General features: G+C 40.0%; 1 protein-coding gene across 2 annotated transcripts; it reads right to left on the bottom strand.

Moving 5' to 3' along the window:
* Positions 1–4,220: 4,220 nt before the first annotated feature.
* On the bottom strand, positions 4,221–15,556 carry zgc:91890 (solute carrier family 52, riboflavin transporter, member 3-B). Of its 2 annotated transcripts, none has more exons than XM_034696870.1 (4): positions 15,408–15,556; positions 8,632–9,718; positions 8,357–8,480; positions 4,221–4,486 (listed from the first exon to the last, which is right to left on the bottom strand). In XM_034696870.1, the coding sequence occupies exons 2-4, from the start codon at positions 9,666–9,668 to the stop codon at positions 4,274–4,276; spliced, it is 1,374 nt and encodes a 457-aa protein (XP_034552761.1). In that variant the 5' UTR covers positions 9,669–9,718; positions 15,408–15,556; the 3' UTR covers positions 4,221–4,273. The 2 variants fall into 2 exon arrangements, with proteins under 2 accessions (XP_034552761.1, XP_034552762.1); XM_034696871.1 differs by lacking the exon at positions 15,408–15,556 and adding an exon at positions 12,513–12,800.
* Between the last annotated feature and the right edge of the window lie 528 nt (positions 15,557–16,084).

Below are 16,084 nucleotides of genomic sequence, written 5' to 3'. Positions count from 1 at the left end.
GATTCTGATGACCCGAGCAAACCCCTCACAGACACCACTTGTGTTTCTTAAAGGCTGCACAACAGATTTGAAGTTTCTGTTTATGTAGTAACATAATCTGAACTGAGTATACATTTGTGTATGTATAAAATCATAATCTAGATTCATTTTCACTGAGGACTCCATCTTTTCTAACTCAAGTTGTTCATGTGGCTCGACCTGCAAATCACAGAAGTACTTGCATCTCAAAGCGTTGATGTGCAGGCAGACTCAGGTCCTGTTGGGGAACCTTTGGTCATACAGCGACCTCTAGTGTTACTTTTGGAGACATGCAGTGCAAGAATATTGAAGTATAATTCAAACAGCACTCTATTTACAGACGGTTTATCAAACTGAAGTGTGCAAAACTGAAAATAATCTGGTGGCTTAGCATAGCAATAGTTTAGAGATTAGTTGATACGTGCAGGACACAAAGCCATAGTTTTTCTAGCTTCAAATTTCAGCAGAAAACTTGGCATTTTAGATAGTTTAGATCAGGGGTTCCCAAATATATCAGCCTGCGACCCCCAGAATATAGGTGCCTAAGACTCGCAACCCCCACTGTCCCTCAAAGTGATTTAATGTGTCTTCATTTAGCTGGTCTGCAGAAAATGACTCTACCTATATGAGCATGTGTCTGTGTTTCCTGTGCTGTTATGAATTAACCTGCTGCTACTGATGCTTTAGATAATTAACTGTTCACTAACCTTAAACTTAGGAGTCATCTGGAAACAAAGAAAGGCAGAAAACTCATTACATTTTCGATTTTCAAGGTTTTATTTCAAGGTCAGCTACTATTTTTGTCCATATTTTTACTATAATGGGTAAACCTGCCTTTGCTCCACCTCTTTGTCTGTGTCCTGTGTCTAGGATGAATGAAGGTTAGCTTAAGTTAGCACAGCATGTTGTCAGGCATTGTTGGACTTCATAACAGCTCTCCAAAATAAAAACAGGTGACGTCACAGAGACGTCCATGGGTACTATTTTTAGATAAGTTAAAAAAAAGAAAAAGTCTGGAAGACATCTCACGACCGCACATTTGTGTCTTGCGACCCCACAGGGGGTCCCGACCCACACTTTGGGAACCCCTGGTTTAGATAAGTAAAAATACTTAACATGAAAGGAAGAATCACTTACAAATAAATGTCTCCCTAATATTTGCATGAACAGTTTTACACTACCATATAAACCCATTTGGCACCTTGGTACCATGCAGTGTCAACAGATAGATTCATGTTAAAGGTAAAGCTTATTAATGTGTCCTTCTTATTTTAAAATGTGATTGATTTTCCAAGAGTAAGTAGATTTAATGTCCGTATTGATGGATCAATTAAAAAATAATTATTGCAGATAGCAACCACTAAAATTCAATATCTACTCTCTTTAACCCTTTAACGCCAAGCGTATCATATTTGATACATCAGTTTTTGAGACCTCTCCATCATCACAAGCAACATATAGTCTTTGTGTTATTTAAGAACATGTTTAAATGACATAATCAGGTACATTTAGAGGAGAAACTGAGATATTTATGACATAAATTGTATTTTTATATATTATGCAAACTGCTGTATAATGATGATTGATGACTGGTTGAATGCTGACATGGCTCCCTGGTAAATAATTATCTTTTTCTCATTGATTTAAACAAAAATTGAACAATTCAGAGAAGAAACATACAATAAATTAGTTTTTTTTTTGCTGTGTAGTGGATACAAAATAAGTATGACTTTGTCGTGCAATACGGAAAAAAATTACTTCTATTTTTTAAATTTTTTAAATTACTTTGGGAAAAAGTTAGTTTTTATATGTTTTAGTTTGTTTAAATTGCACCAAAATGCCTGATTTATCAAATATGATAGAAATTAAAACTCATATATGAAAACTGCTATTTCATTTCTTTTTTGTTTATTTGCCAGAAGGTCCAATAAACACTCCATTTTCAAATAATTAGAATTTTCTGGCAATTATTTAATGGTTCAGGCTTAACAGGGTTAACTACAAGTAAAAAAAAAAATGCTCATGTACCCAGGTCATTATTCTTGAATCTCTTTGATTGTCAGTTTGTTTTACCAAATATCACCATGAGGCACATATACACTGCAAATAATTTGGCACTTGCCAAGTTTTTAATTCTTAGATTGAGACATGTTAGATGAATGACCTTGTTTTTAAAGTTATTTACTTGTTTTTAATATTCGTATGTATGGTTAAATCTTAAATTGATTATGAACATGTCTTTTTTTGTCTCATTAGTCTGGGAATCTTAAATTGAGTGAATGTTAAAATAAGATACATTAGGATAATATAACATCAATAGTGTTCTTGATGTTATATGTTGTTAATCCTGACTTGTATTAAATGTTGCCAGTAATCCAGCTTGCTGTTGTGGTTTCTGTAGAAACATTTCAGAGGTATATTCTAAGAATAAGACCTGGTTCAAAGATTTTAGTTTAAGATGGATTAGGATTTATTTTAAGATGAGTCAGCTTATATCAAGAAACAGTGTAATCGTAGTTTTCTAACAGTGAGTCATTTTTACTTAAATTGGTGTTGTTGTTTTTGTCCCCATGCCTTCATTTACTCAAATTAAGTATACAAATAAATGAATGAGATTGTCTTTGCTTATATTCAATATATTTCACTTCTAACTGTGCTGTAGGAAGTTTGTTTTCAAGTAGTTTGAGCTAAAAATCATCATATTCTACTTATTTTAACTCTTTTTTAAATACTTTTCAGAGCCTGCTTATTTCTAGATTTGACAATCTCATTTAAGATTCAAGTTAAATTAACTTGCTGCATGGGCAGATCATTTCACTAGTTTTAAGAAGTTTTAAGAAATTGTTTTAAGCTACCCTTTTTTTCATGTGTGGGGCGTCTGTGGCTCAGTGGGTAGAGTTGGTCGTCTATCAATCAGAAGATTGGCGGTTCGATCCCAGCTCCAGCAGTCACATGCTGAAGTGTCCTTGAGCAAGACACTGAACCCCAAATTGCTCCCTCTGTTGTTTCAGCGTAGTGTGAGTGCATAATGTGCTAATACTGATGGTCCCTATATAGAGCAGTCTCTACCATCAGTGAGTGAATGTGGCGTGAATGGGTGAATGTGAGTGGTGTAAAAGCGCTTTTAGTGGTCAGAAAGACTAGAAAGCATCCATGTCTATTTACTAATACTACTACAACCTGAAAACCGTAATTGATACATTGATGGTTGTCTATGAATTGCATAGAGGCAAAAGGTATGACCTAGACAGTCTGGACAGAGGTATGATGATTCATGCAATTCCTTGTATTTCTTTCCCATCATTTCATTGTATCTGACTCTCTTTATATATATATGTGTGTGTGTGTTTATGGTCTCAGCAGATGTGTGTCTAACATGAGTCTGGTCCTGCTGGAGGTTTCTGTCTGTTAAAGGAAGTTTGTCCTTGCCACTGTAACTTGCTAAATGCTGCAAAGTGCTCTGCTCATGGTGGATTAAGATGAGATCAGACTGAGTCCTGTCTGTAAGATGGGACTGGATCTGATCCTGTCTTGATGTTGGGTCTTTGTTAATAATAGAACATAGAGTACGGTCTAGACTTGCTCTGCTGTGAAGCATCTTGAGATAATGTTTGTTGTGATTTGGTGATATATGAATAAAGATTGATTGAGTGATTAGCATGTAAGGTGATTTGCTCTGTAAGGCACTCATTTTGGAAGCTTTGAACACATTTTTATTTGGTATTTTTTAACAGTTTCTTCACTAAATAAACAAATACAAAGCAAACAATACAATCATGTACTTGAAAAAAGCACAGCTCTTTCAGTGTCTCAATTTAAGGCATTTTTTTAAAGCCAAAAGTACCATAGGTTCTTATAAAAGCAACATCCATCAGTAATACTTTCACATTGTGTTAACAGTTCAAGTAAATTGGCTTTAACCTCAGAATTGAGAAGGAAGTGTCTTATACCCAGCAAAAAAACGGTCATGTATAGTCTGACACGATCATAATTTAGCTCTCACTTGAAACCTTACTCCATGAGTAAATAAATACACTACATTAGTCACAACTCTGCCATCTGACTCTCATAAGAGTTCTTATGATCAACACATCAGGGTCTGTGGATTGTAACAGCTCTTACCTCTCAGCTGTAGAATAAGAACATCTGTAAATCTCATGACTGCAATAAGTTCAGTGCTACTAAAATAAGCTCAAGTTATGTTTCAGTTTTGTACAACAGTGTTTATACAGTCTATAACTTACACATATATTTACTACATTGGACACTTAGTGTTGCAAGCATCACCTGACTTAAAAAGTCCATAGACACTGACCAGTGGGAACATAGACAAAGCCCCAACCATGGAGCCCAACTGCACTACTGCTCCACACCACACGAGGGCGCTGTGGCCCTCATCCCTAAGGATCACCCCAATGATGACCTTTACATATGACAGGGACAGGACAAACATGATCCAGGCCAGCACCTGCAACACAAAAGAGGGGAATAGAAGACAGTGTAAACAGGGATTTCAAACCAAATCTTTGTTGTACAGACACCTCTAAAAATACTGCATGGCGACCCAGTTTGACCTCTATGGGGCGCCGTTTGTAAAGTTTTGCACACTGAAAATAATATCTACAATTCTCCACATTTAGCCCCAAAAACGTCATAAAAATGTAGTCAGAACTGACCGACTATAGGATATCGGTATCGCTTTATGAAGCTTTTATTTTGGTACTAACGGCGCCGAATACAAATTCACACTGCTGCCTTGCGGAAGTACCAAAATAAAAGCTTCATAAAGCGGTACAGATATAATAATAATAATAATAATAATAATGCATTTTATTTATAGGCACCTTTCTTGGCACTCAAGGTCACCTTACAACATTAAAAACAAACAGAGTTTAAATAACAAACAGAAAATAAAATACAGTTTAAACAGTTTTAAGTGAATGGACAGAGGAGTTGTGGTCAGATGGAGTAAGCCAGTTTAAACAGATGAGTTTTGAGTTTGGATTTAAAATGTGGGAGTGAGTCAGTGTTACTGAGGTCAGGTGGGAGAGAGTTCCAGAGCTGGGGAGCAGAGCGGCTGAAGGCTCTGCTCCCCATGGTAACAAGGCGAGCAGGGGGGACAGTGAGGTGGATAGAGGAGGAAGATCTGAGGGTGCGGACGGGTTTGGCAGTATGGAGGAGGTCAGAGAGATATGGAGGGGCGAGGTTGTGTATGGATTTGAAGGTGAGGAGAAGTATTTTGTAGTTGATCCGGTGTGTGATGGGGAGCCAGTGGAGCTGTTGTAGGATGGGTGTGATGTGGTGGATGGAGGCGGTGCGTGTGATGATACGGGCGGCTGAGTTTTGAATCAGTTGTAGTTTATGGAGGGTTTTGTGGGGGAGACCAAACAGAAGGGAGTTGCAATAGTCCAAACGGGATGTGACGAGGCTGTGAACAAGAACGGCAGTGGAGTGGGGAGTGAGTGAAGGTGGAGACAGTTAATATTGCGGAGGTGAAAGTAGGCGGAGCGGGTGACGTGGTTGATATGGGAGGTGAAGGAGAGGGTGCTGTCGAGGACGACACCCAGACTCTTTACCTGAGGGGAAGGGAAGAGGGGCGAGTTGTGGATGGGAAGAAGAAGAGAAGTGATGGAGTTTGTTTAATGTAGATTTTGTGCCAATTAGAAGAAGTTCAGTTTTATTGCTGTTTAATTTGAGGAAGTTTGAGGTGAACCAAGATTGTATTTCAAGGAGACAATCAGTGAGGGAAGAAGGTGGAAGTGAGGAGTCAGGTTTAGTGGAGAGGTAGAGCTGGGTGTCATCCGCGTAGCAGTGGAAGTGAATATGATGTTTACAGAAGATGTGACCAAGGAGGAGGAGGTAGATGATGAACAGCAGGGGCCCCAGGACAGAGCCCTGGGGCACACCTGTAGTGACGGGGACTGGATGGGAGGTGAATGATTTAAGTTGAATGAACTGAGTACGGCCTGAAAGGTATGAATGAAACCAGTTGAGGGGTGTATTAGTGATACCTATGGAGGAGAGTCGGTTCAGCAGAATGGTGTGTGAAATAGTGTCGAAGGCCGCACTCAGATCAAGCAGGAGGAGAATGGAAAAGTGAACCGGAGTCAGCAGCAAGGAGGAGGTCATTGGTGATTTTGATAAGTGCTGTTTCAGTGCTGTGGAGGGGACGGAAACCAGACTGGAATTGTTCATATAAATTATTGCAGAGTAGATGGGTATGGAGTTGAGCAGCAACTGTTTTTTCAAGAATTTTGGAGATGAATGGAAGATTTGAAATGGGACGGAAATTATTGAGGTCGGTGGGATCTGAACCAGGTTTCTTGAGTATATCCCAATCATAGTCTGTCAGTACTGACTCCTATGGGTTATAGCCAGACTGCCCGTCTTAAAAATGCTGGATAGGCAGTTTTGGAGGCCACAAAGAGATTTCACAACACTCAGAGACAGAACTGACCCAGTCTATGTCACGGACAAGCTGTTGCTATTGCTAAGTCTGTATCGCTTTAAGAAGCTTTTATTTTGTATGTCCGCTAAGTGGCAGTGTGAATTTGCATATTAACTAAATATTTAGGATTGCAGAGCAACATTTAACATTTATATTCATATTTAATATATTTATTTTTATTTAATATTTATATTTAGCGGTGTTATCATCTTAAATATATTTGTGGCGAGAAAAATAAATGTGAAAAAGGTTACAAATATTGCTCCAAATGTGATAAAAACTTAACTTAAAAATGTGTTGTGATATTTTCAAAGACGTTTTGGAGTGTGGAGAAATGTTGCTGTTATTTTCAGTGTGCACAACTTTACAGATCAGCCGTTTTCAATGGCTTGACCAAAGCCTGTATATTAAAACTTTGCAGCACAACAGTTCCCCAGAAAGGAAGCCAAAACCTTTAGGGCTCCCCCTGGTGGCTGCATTATAGGTCATTAGGCATGCTTCCTCCATTAAAACAGATAGGGGACATTAAAGTGGTGGAATACATTTTTCTTTAACATGATTCCCGTAGGGTTAATGTGAGATGTGTGGGTTGATGTGCACTAATGGTTGTGAGGTCGGGTGGAGGTTAAGTAGTTATGTTTTATATGTATGCATTCTTGTACAAATTTTCCTTGCTATGGACAACAAAGGTCTGTCTGTCTGTCTGTCTGTCTGTCTGTCTGTCTGTCTGTCTGTCTGTTTGTCTGTCTATCTATCTATCTATCTATCTATCTATCTATCTATCTATCTATCTATCTGTCTGTCTGTCTGTCTGTCTGTCTGTCTGTTTATCTATCTATCTATCTATCTATCTATCTATCTATCTATCTGTCTGTCTGTCTGTCTGTCTGTCTGTCTGTCTGTCTGTCTGTCTGTCTGTCTGTCTGTCTGTCTGTCTGTCTGTCTGTCTATCTGTCTGTCTGTCTGTCTGTCTGTTTGTCTATCTATCTATCTATCTGTCTGTCTGTCTGTCTGTCTGTCTGTCTGTCTGTCTGTCCGTCTGTCTGTTTGTCTGTCTATCTATCTATCTATCTATCTATCTATCTATCTATCTGTCTGTCTGTCTGTCTGTCTGTTTGTCTATCTATCTATCTATCTATCTATCTATCTATCTATCTATCTATCTGTCTGTCTGTCTGTCTGTCTGTCTGTCTGTCTGTCTGTCTGTCTGTCTGTCTGTCTGTCTGTCTATCTATCTATCTATCTATCTATCTATCTATCTATGATTTATTCCAGGGGTACATTTGGTATATTAGTTCTTATCATGCTGGTAAATGTGAGTTCATATATTTGAGAAGTTTAGTTTTAATTAGTTAATTGATGCTAAAAATTGGGGATGTGATGCCATGATTGGCAGCTCTGTCGACAAATGCAGGCACCTGTACTGGATTAGCTGAGTAGGAGAGGAACAGTGTGAGTAAATGTAACAAAAACCTACACAAGAGTCACTAAACTTTCCATAATTGTGAGTCTCTGCTTCAAATCAACACAAGAATCTGTTCTGCTGCACACTGCACATGTCGGCACTTGTATTGGCACCAAAATACGCTGCCAACACGATATATTGACGCCCATTGTGGTGGTATTTTGGCTTTGTTTACTGGAGGCGATGAAGGTGTGTTTTCCTTATCTTTGCACAGTTAATGGGGTTTTGATAGTATCGTCTTAAATCGGGTAAGACAGGTTTTTTTTTCATATTATAATAGAAATTGACATATGCCACAAGTAAGTGGTGCCTTTCCCAACAGTGAGCATGAGCCCCATTTGCAAGTCAAAACAGTCTGTGTGGCATAAACTGCACCTAACTGGTCTAATATCTGTGTCCCAGTTCATAAGAACAAAGAGTCTTACTATGACTAAAGTTCCAGAGGTACTGTGGACCAGCAGAGGGCAGGGACTGAGAGCAGCCATGGCCATGATGTAGGCTCCAAATCCAGTCCCAAACATGGTCAAGAATCCCATGAAGAAGAGAGATCTGAAAAGAAAAATCAATCATGTTATTTGGCTTAGCATCTCTTTTCACATATGCCAGCTTTGCTACCAAAAACACTCCTGCTACAGTTTGAATGAGTTCATCACTCATACATTTTTAATAGAAAGAAAGGATTCCAGGTTGTCATTTTTACCTGATTGGTACAAACATGGCGATGAAGCAGGCCACTGGGTTGGCAACAGCTGCCATGGTGGCAGCCAGATGGTAGGCCTTGTTCCCATAAGGCAGACAGGAGTACGACTGGACTGAGGGCAGGATCGCATTGGTCAGAGCATTGACCCAGGCCAGAATGACAAAGATGAACAACACCTCAAGACTGCTGTACGTCCCCATCCCGAAAGAGCTCCTTGGTTCCCTCCTCACAGCTTCCAGGGGGTTGAGCATGGGCTTCTGCTCTGGCGTCTGGGCGTGCAAAGACAGACCCTGTTCCCTTTTCCCAGGAGCCAGATCACCACTGAAGTACAGGTCGTTCATCCTCTCCCGTGCCACAGCTGGGTGATGGTTCAACAGGATGAAGGCCACCAAGCACACAACCATCATAGCACTGAGAAACACGAAGAAGACCTGTGCAGAGAATTTAGCTGGCTGATAGATGGCTTGTAGCACTCCACTACCAGCCATTGTTGTGTTTCCAACTGTTTTGTTGACAGCATCTGTCAAAGTGGCATTCTGACAGTGGACTACACCAACACCTTGAATCAGAGCCACCAGTGCAGGCACCAGACCGCTGAGGCCTTCGCCTACAAAGTAAGTGGTGAGGTACTGTGGACGAAGCCTCATCATGAAAGGCAGAAAGGTAACCGAGGAGGTGCAGTCCACCACAGAGAGCAGGAAGCTTAACACCAGCAGGGGCACGCTGTGCAACGAGCCCCCGATTGTCACTGTGTGCATCCAGAAGAAGGCAAGCAGGAATGTTGCAATGATCCCCAACCCAACAATGAAGTAGATCACCGGCCGCTCATCTAGTGCCCCTGGGCGAAAGCGGTGCATTAGAGTGATGAAGAGTGGGCCGACGTTGGCCATCTGGATGAGGACTGTGAGGTAGGATGGAAGATACCAGCCCTCCGGGATCGCCGGTACAACCAGGGGCAGCTCCACCCACATCCCGTTGATGGCCACCCAGGAGCCCATACCGAACAGGCAGGCCAGCACATGAGTCAGCAGCGACATGGTGGAGAGATTATGATGGAATGAGGTAATGCAGGAAATGTTCACTCAATCTGAAATGAAGACAAGAGAAGAGTGGACAACTTTGAGAATCTTTACCAAAATACTTTTAAAAAATACAGCTTACATTTTACTTTCAAAAAGGAACTGTTTTCTTGTTAGTTTCAATCAAAAAATATATTTACCTGCCTTACATTTTGGAGTTGTATGGGATTGCTGTGATGTGTGGGTGCAAAAGGACTCAGGCTCTACTGCAATGTCAGCAACTCTGTGAGGCTCTGGTGCAGCACAGGCGCAGCAGTTATTTGAGCTACGTGTGATAGCTGTTGGGTAACTGTAAATCTCTTGCATCTACCCTGGACTTACAGTAATAATTAAGCCTGCTATGTTCCTTTTTTTAGGTTCAGTATGTCAGCTTACTAAAGTTTGCTTTTCAGCATGGAATAATATATCAAATCATATCCCCATTTTGACACTGAACCTTTTGCTTTAGAAGTAATGATCCATTAGCTCTGCAAGGCTGCACTTAAGGATAGTGCCATTTGAGCTAAATGCTTTTAGTAACAATATATACACGCATTAAACTCACCAATATTTGCATGTTTGGTTTTTGGGACATAAACCAAAGTTAAGTGCTAATATTCAATTTTGAAGTAGTGATGCACTCTTTGGGTCTGCATTTAAGGCTGGTGTCCTTTGAGCTAAATGCTAAAATCAACGCATTAACATGCTAATACAGGGGTTCCCAAACTTTTCATCCTGCAAATTGGTGCCAAAGACTCCGAGCCCCCCCCCCCGTCCCTCAAAGTGATATTGAAGTATAGTTCAACAGCACTTTATTAACAGACGGTTTATCTAACTGAAAATAATCTTGTGGTTTAGCATAGCAATAGTTTAGATATTAGTTTCTACGTGCAGGACACAAAGCCATAGTTTTTCTAGCTTCAAATTTCAGCAAAAAACTTGGCATTTTAGATAGTTTAGATCAGGAGTTCCCAAACTTTTCAGCCCGCGACCCCCAAAGTATAGATGCCAAAGACTCACAACCCCCCCTGTCCCTCACAGTGATTTAATGTGTCTTCATTTAGCTGGTCGGCACAAAATGACCCTACCTATATGAGCATGTGTCTGTGTTTCCTGTGCTGTTATGAATTAACCTGCTGCTACTGATGCTTTAGATAATTAGCTGTTCACTAACCCTAAACTTAGGAGTCATCTGATAAAAAGAGAGGCAGAAAACTCTTTACATTTTCTATTTTCAAGGTTTTTATTTCAAGTTTAGCAACTATTTTTGGCCATATTTTTTTACTATAATGGGTAAAATGTACTACTTTTAGATCATTCAAAAAGAAACATTCTGGAAGACATCTCACGACCCCCCGTTTGTGTCTCGAGACTCCCCAGGTGCTAACAAAACCACATTTGAATTTGATGGCCCTGTTGAGCCGCATTTTGTAATAACGGTGCATTTTGTAATAAACGTCCAAAATGTAAAAACCTTTTTATTTCATTTTGTAATAAAGCCGCATTTTGTAATAATCTTCTCAAAATGTAATAACTTATTACATAATGCGGCAAAATTTATTACAAAATGCGTTGGGGCAGTTTATTACAAAATGCGGCAGTTTATTACAAAATGCGGCTTATTACAAAATGAAATGAAAAAGTTATTACATTATGGACGTTTATTACAAAATGCACCGTTATTACAAAATGCGGCTCAACAGGCCCTGTGATAGGTTGGCGACCTGTCCAGGGTGTACCCTGGCTTCCGCCCGAAGCCAGCTGGGATAGGCTCCAGGCCCCCATGACCCCTAATGGGATAAGCGGTCAAGACAATGGATGGATGGGGTATTATAAATTTTCACTATATTATGACTAGCATGATAGCATTTGCTAAATAACACAAAGCTGAGACTTATGGAAATGTGATTGTAAGTTTCAAGAGTTATTTATTTTTAAACCAAAGTTTTGAACAAAATGAATTTTAAGACAAAAATAAACCTTGTTTAGATTTCAAGAGGTTAATAAAGTTGTACAGTTCATCCTGTAAGACACATTGATGTCTTTGAGACATTTCAGTCTGAATGATAGCAACAATATTACCCTATAGCCTCTAAGCACCAGGTACAGATGAGAGAGATGATGCTTCCTAACAACTTAATTAACAGATACTGAAATCAGGGCTGTATTTAATATGTTTTAATGTGTATAAAAGCACATACACATGTGACTGGAGTTGACCTTCACAGTCTCTCCCTCATGTACTATTTGGCACGGGATATCTGACCTTTCACTTACTGACACACTACTGCTATAAAAAGCACCATGTGGTCGTGACATAAACACAAAACACATTAAGGGGAGAGTGATTGTGAAGCCAGGTCATGAGACCACATAACAACTGTCATTTGAAGCTCTACTTCAAAACATAACAGTATTGTATCATGGTTCATTGTGGTGTATGTCATATACCCACATACATCAGGATTCTATTGTCTTTCAATCAGAGTCAAACACACGCTGCAAAGTTGAAAAGACCCTAATAGACAGATAGTGTTTATAAAAATGATCCTCTGTATGGTTTAGAAATAAAAGTATCTTGTTCCAGTTTCTGAGAAAATAAGAAGCAGGCACGTGTAACAGTATTAAGAAACCATACAGTTGCTACGGAGGCCAGCTGTTCACACTTCCTGTTCCTCTTAAATTCATCCTTCATCTCTGATCAAACAAAAGTCTGGAGATGTGAGACTTGTGTTTCTAGGATCACCAGGAAGTCCAATAACCCTGAGGCCTACTTCTGTACTTCTTCCACAGTACTATAGAGGTGACAAAACATAACCTTACCTTGTTCAGAGCATAGCCAGGAAGAGACTCATCTCCTCTTCCTTCTCTCCATTCAAAAAACCCTCACTCCATCGTGACCACAGTTTTTTTTTGTTACATCAGCCGCAAGTATGTGTGTGTTTGCTTTCCCTCCCTCCCCCTTTTCTCCTCCACACACTATCCACAAGCTGACACTCCGTTTCCGTGTCCCTGCTGCACTTGACATGGGAGGGACTGCACAGGCGCACATGCTTCACACCACCATGACACTGTGAATGTCCTCCTATTGGAGGCCGGTTTCAAAATCAGACAGCCATATGCTCACAGTCTGCCGGGGGCTTAGTGATAGGAGGAAAGAGAGTGGAGGGGGTAGTCTTTCAAAGAGTAGCTCCTCCTTTTGCTTATCCCTCCCCCAATCAGCATAAGACCTTGAAGCCTGCCCTCCTTTTCACAACCAGACTGCTCTGTTGTGAAAAGGTTGGTTACACACTAAAAGAAGTTGTACACTAGATACTGAGAACACTAAATAGACATTCCTCCCTTTTTTGTACCAGTTTATTTCCTCTCACCTGCTGAGCCTCCATTGGCTGCTCACAGCATCAGCTGTTCGCCTGTACAGACCAGTTTGTTTCAGGTTGACTTCTCAATAATCTAAGGTGTGAACAGAATTGCTCAACTAGGAGGACCAGTTTAACTTTCATGCCACCCACAGGTTATTGCAAGTTAGATTTCCAAATATAAAACAGCTTACAGGGAAGCCTCACAATGTACAGTATGTTTGTTTAAGCTAATGCACCAACTGAATACAGGCAGAAACTCACTTTTGACACAGTTACTATAAAGGTAAAGTCCACTGTCTTGTATTGTATAAGCAGTATTGCAAATTGTTTTCCCCATAGCTTAAAGCTTAAACCTACACATATCCTAAATCTGCTGAGGTACTTCTTAACCTGACAAAGCTGTGGCTGTACACATGAGGCTTTTAACTCCTAAGTCAAAAGCAAGTGGTGTTTGAGAGGTTTCCAAAAGTCCTTCAATAAACCCCTTTAGCACCTCAGTGACACCAAGACCACCACAATAGGGCCAGCTCCCTTTATTCCCCCCCATTTAACCTCCTCCTACCATCACAGCAGGCTTGCATTATGGAAGTCCATGATAGCAGGAATGTGAGAGGCTCAGCTAGGATGAGGACCCACATCTTACCACCAGAGAGCCAGATAACTTGCCCCAGCTTTACGTTCCTTAACAAATCCCTACAAACAAACAAACAGTCTGCACAGCTAACCAGTTCACACACTTCACAATGTTTATGTTTTTTGACCATGCAGCAGCATAGATTCAAGATCATTTTGGAAAGTAAATTGGCCAAATTGAAATATCTCAAAATTTACTGAATGGCTGTGATCAGTTAAATTAGTTTAACATTCACAATTCCCTATGAAGACTCTGGTGGGCTGTTGTGAACCTTGACTCTGCCTATGGGTGACTCAATGTAAGGTTTGTAATCTGAGTTAGAGTGAAAAGTGTTTTGGATAGATTGAAGAGGGAATTCTTACATAATTCTTAAAGAAAACTTTATTTTGATCTTTTCTAATTTCCATAAATAATGTTATAATTTCATTAAATGGCTTTTTATTGTATTTTACAAAGAGCCTGCAGAGATCTGAAAAAGTCTCTGAAAATAAACCTCCCATGAATCTGTTGAGATATTTCCACAGACAGTCAAAACAGTAACTTTCTCAAGGTTGTTCACAACAACTAAAAAACATCTGCCACAGTAAGGTTGAGAGTGTGGGAGGAACAAGAATCTACAGCTGACAGCGACAGAGCAGTGTACATTATACTTTTAACAAAAACCAATACGAGAGAGCACACTACTCCTGTTGTAATGACCTTACACTGGCTGCCCAATGCTTTTAGAACAGATGTTTTAAGGTTCATCACTTTTAAAGCACTTCACGGCCTGAGCCCCTGAATATATATGATTTGCTTTCACCCTACCAGTCCAGGCGCAGCCTCAGATCCGCAGGCAGGAACCTCCTCAAAGTTCCCTTCACAAAGTTAAAATCAAAGGTTGACCGAGCGTTTGCTGTGCAGGCTCCACGACTTTGGAACGACCTGCCTGAGGATCTCAGGAGAGCTGCATCAGGATCTTCTTAATGGCCTTCTTGTAATATTGTTTTATCCACGATGCTACATTTATTTTTAATCTACTTTTATTAATGTTTTTCTTTTATTCACTCATTGTTTTTATTTGTTTTACTAATTTTTAATGTTTTATTGTTGTGGTTGCTTTAAGTAGTTTCTCTTTTACTCTTTTATTCAGCTGTTCCTCTTAAATTGTCTTGCTAGCTCTATATGCCCCCATGCTTTGTTTTTTTTAATGTGGGTTTTTTATGATGTAATGCACTTTGTAACGACTGTTTTGATAAGTGCTTTATAAATAAACTTTATTATTATTACTATTATTATTGAATTACATTATAGGCATCCATCCTTTCTTATGTAATGTAAATTAATTGATTAATAGTGCCTATGATGATCATTTTATTTTGCTAGTGTTATACTGCAATTTCTAACATGTACAAATGCATTTTTAAATATGGACATCAACATTTCTGAAGTACAGTGATAAAACTGATTTATTGTGTCATATTTGCCCCTTCTGTACTATGTAATAATAAAATAATCATTGGTGATACTTGCTGAGATCTTAAGTTCAGTGAGATGAAAGCAGTAAGAACGAGCCTACACTTAGAAACATTTCTAAAACTGTAAACTGGGACTTTAATGTCACAAGTTACCTAATTCCCAAAGAAAAAAACTTCACATTAACCACCATAACAACCATGAATTCCATGTGACACGTTAAATTACACCAATTCATCAATCGGAGTTACACAAGCTACCACCTACCTGCCCGTGGGAATGGAAGTGTGGCGTCAGGTCTGGTGAGAAGTTACACAAGTGCAGCGATGTCTGCTGAGCGTGGCTGTTCAGAGGCGTAACAGCACAGCAGCCCTCTGATGCCTCTGTCTTATGAACACACAACGAGAGCGGTGCTTGAACTTTACTACTCTCTCAATCTGTGTCATGTGATTGCAGAGGGCTGAGCCAGGGGTCCAGTTTGGGAAACCTCAGCAGGGGTGGGTGCAGGGAGGCGAATGAGGACAGTGAGAGGAAAGAAAGGACAGACAATGGATGAAGGACAGGTAGTTTAGAAAATGTCAGAGAGAAAGTACGGAAGACTCAAAGAAAGAATAGGATGAGTTACAGCGTGTACACTGTGGTTCTTTTTGTAGAGGGCTGTTGCCGTGGGCAGTCTAGTCAACCAGAAGACGACATTGGACGGTTCTTTCGGAGTGGGTGTTTGGTCGGGGTCAGTCCAGCTTTTGTGTTGCTCAAATTCCAGCCCAAACGAATGACCCCTGTGAAGCCGACTACATGGGGTTTCATTCCTCTGCCTTGTACCCTGACTGGCACTGAGTGTTCCCTCACTGAACAGTAACAAACACAACATTTCAAACTCATGACATTCAAGCAAATTAATCTGATTTGGTGAATTAAAATGCTTTCAGCAGTCTGGATGAGTG

The sequence above is a fragment of the Notolabrus celidotus genome, chromosome 12 (assembly GCF_009762535.1).
Source record: "Notolabrus celidotus isolate fNotCel1 chromosome 12, fNotCel1.pri, whole genome shotgun sequence".
Taxonomy (NCBI): Eukaryota; Metazoa; Chordata; class Actinopteri; order Labriformes; family Labridae; genus Notolabrus; species Notolabrus celidotus.
The sequence above is the reverse complement of the archived record's forward strand: the minus strand, read 5'-3'. Positions and strand labels throughout refer to the sequence as shown.

Coding starts and splice junctions, on each gene's coding strand:
- zgc:91890 (XM_034696870.1), bottom strand. CDS start 9,668: ATGTCGCTGCTGACTCATGTGCTGGCCTGCCTGTTCGGTATGGGCTCC. Junction 8,481..8,631: donor GCCATGTTTGTACCAATCAG/GTAAAAATGACA, acceptor TTTTCTTTTCAG/ATCTCTCTTCTTCATGGGAT. Junction 4,487..8,356: donor CCTCTGGAACTTTAGTCATA/GTAAGACTCTTT, acceptor TTTGTGTTGCAG/GTGCTGGCCTGGATCATGTT.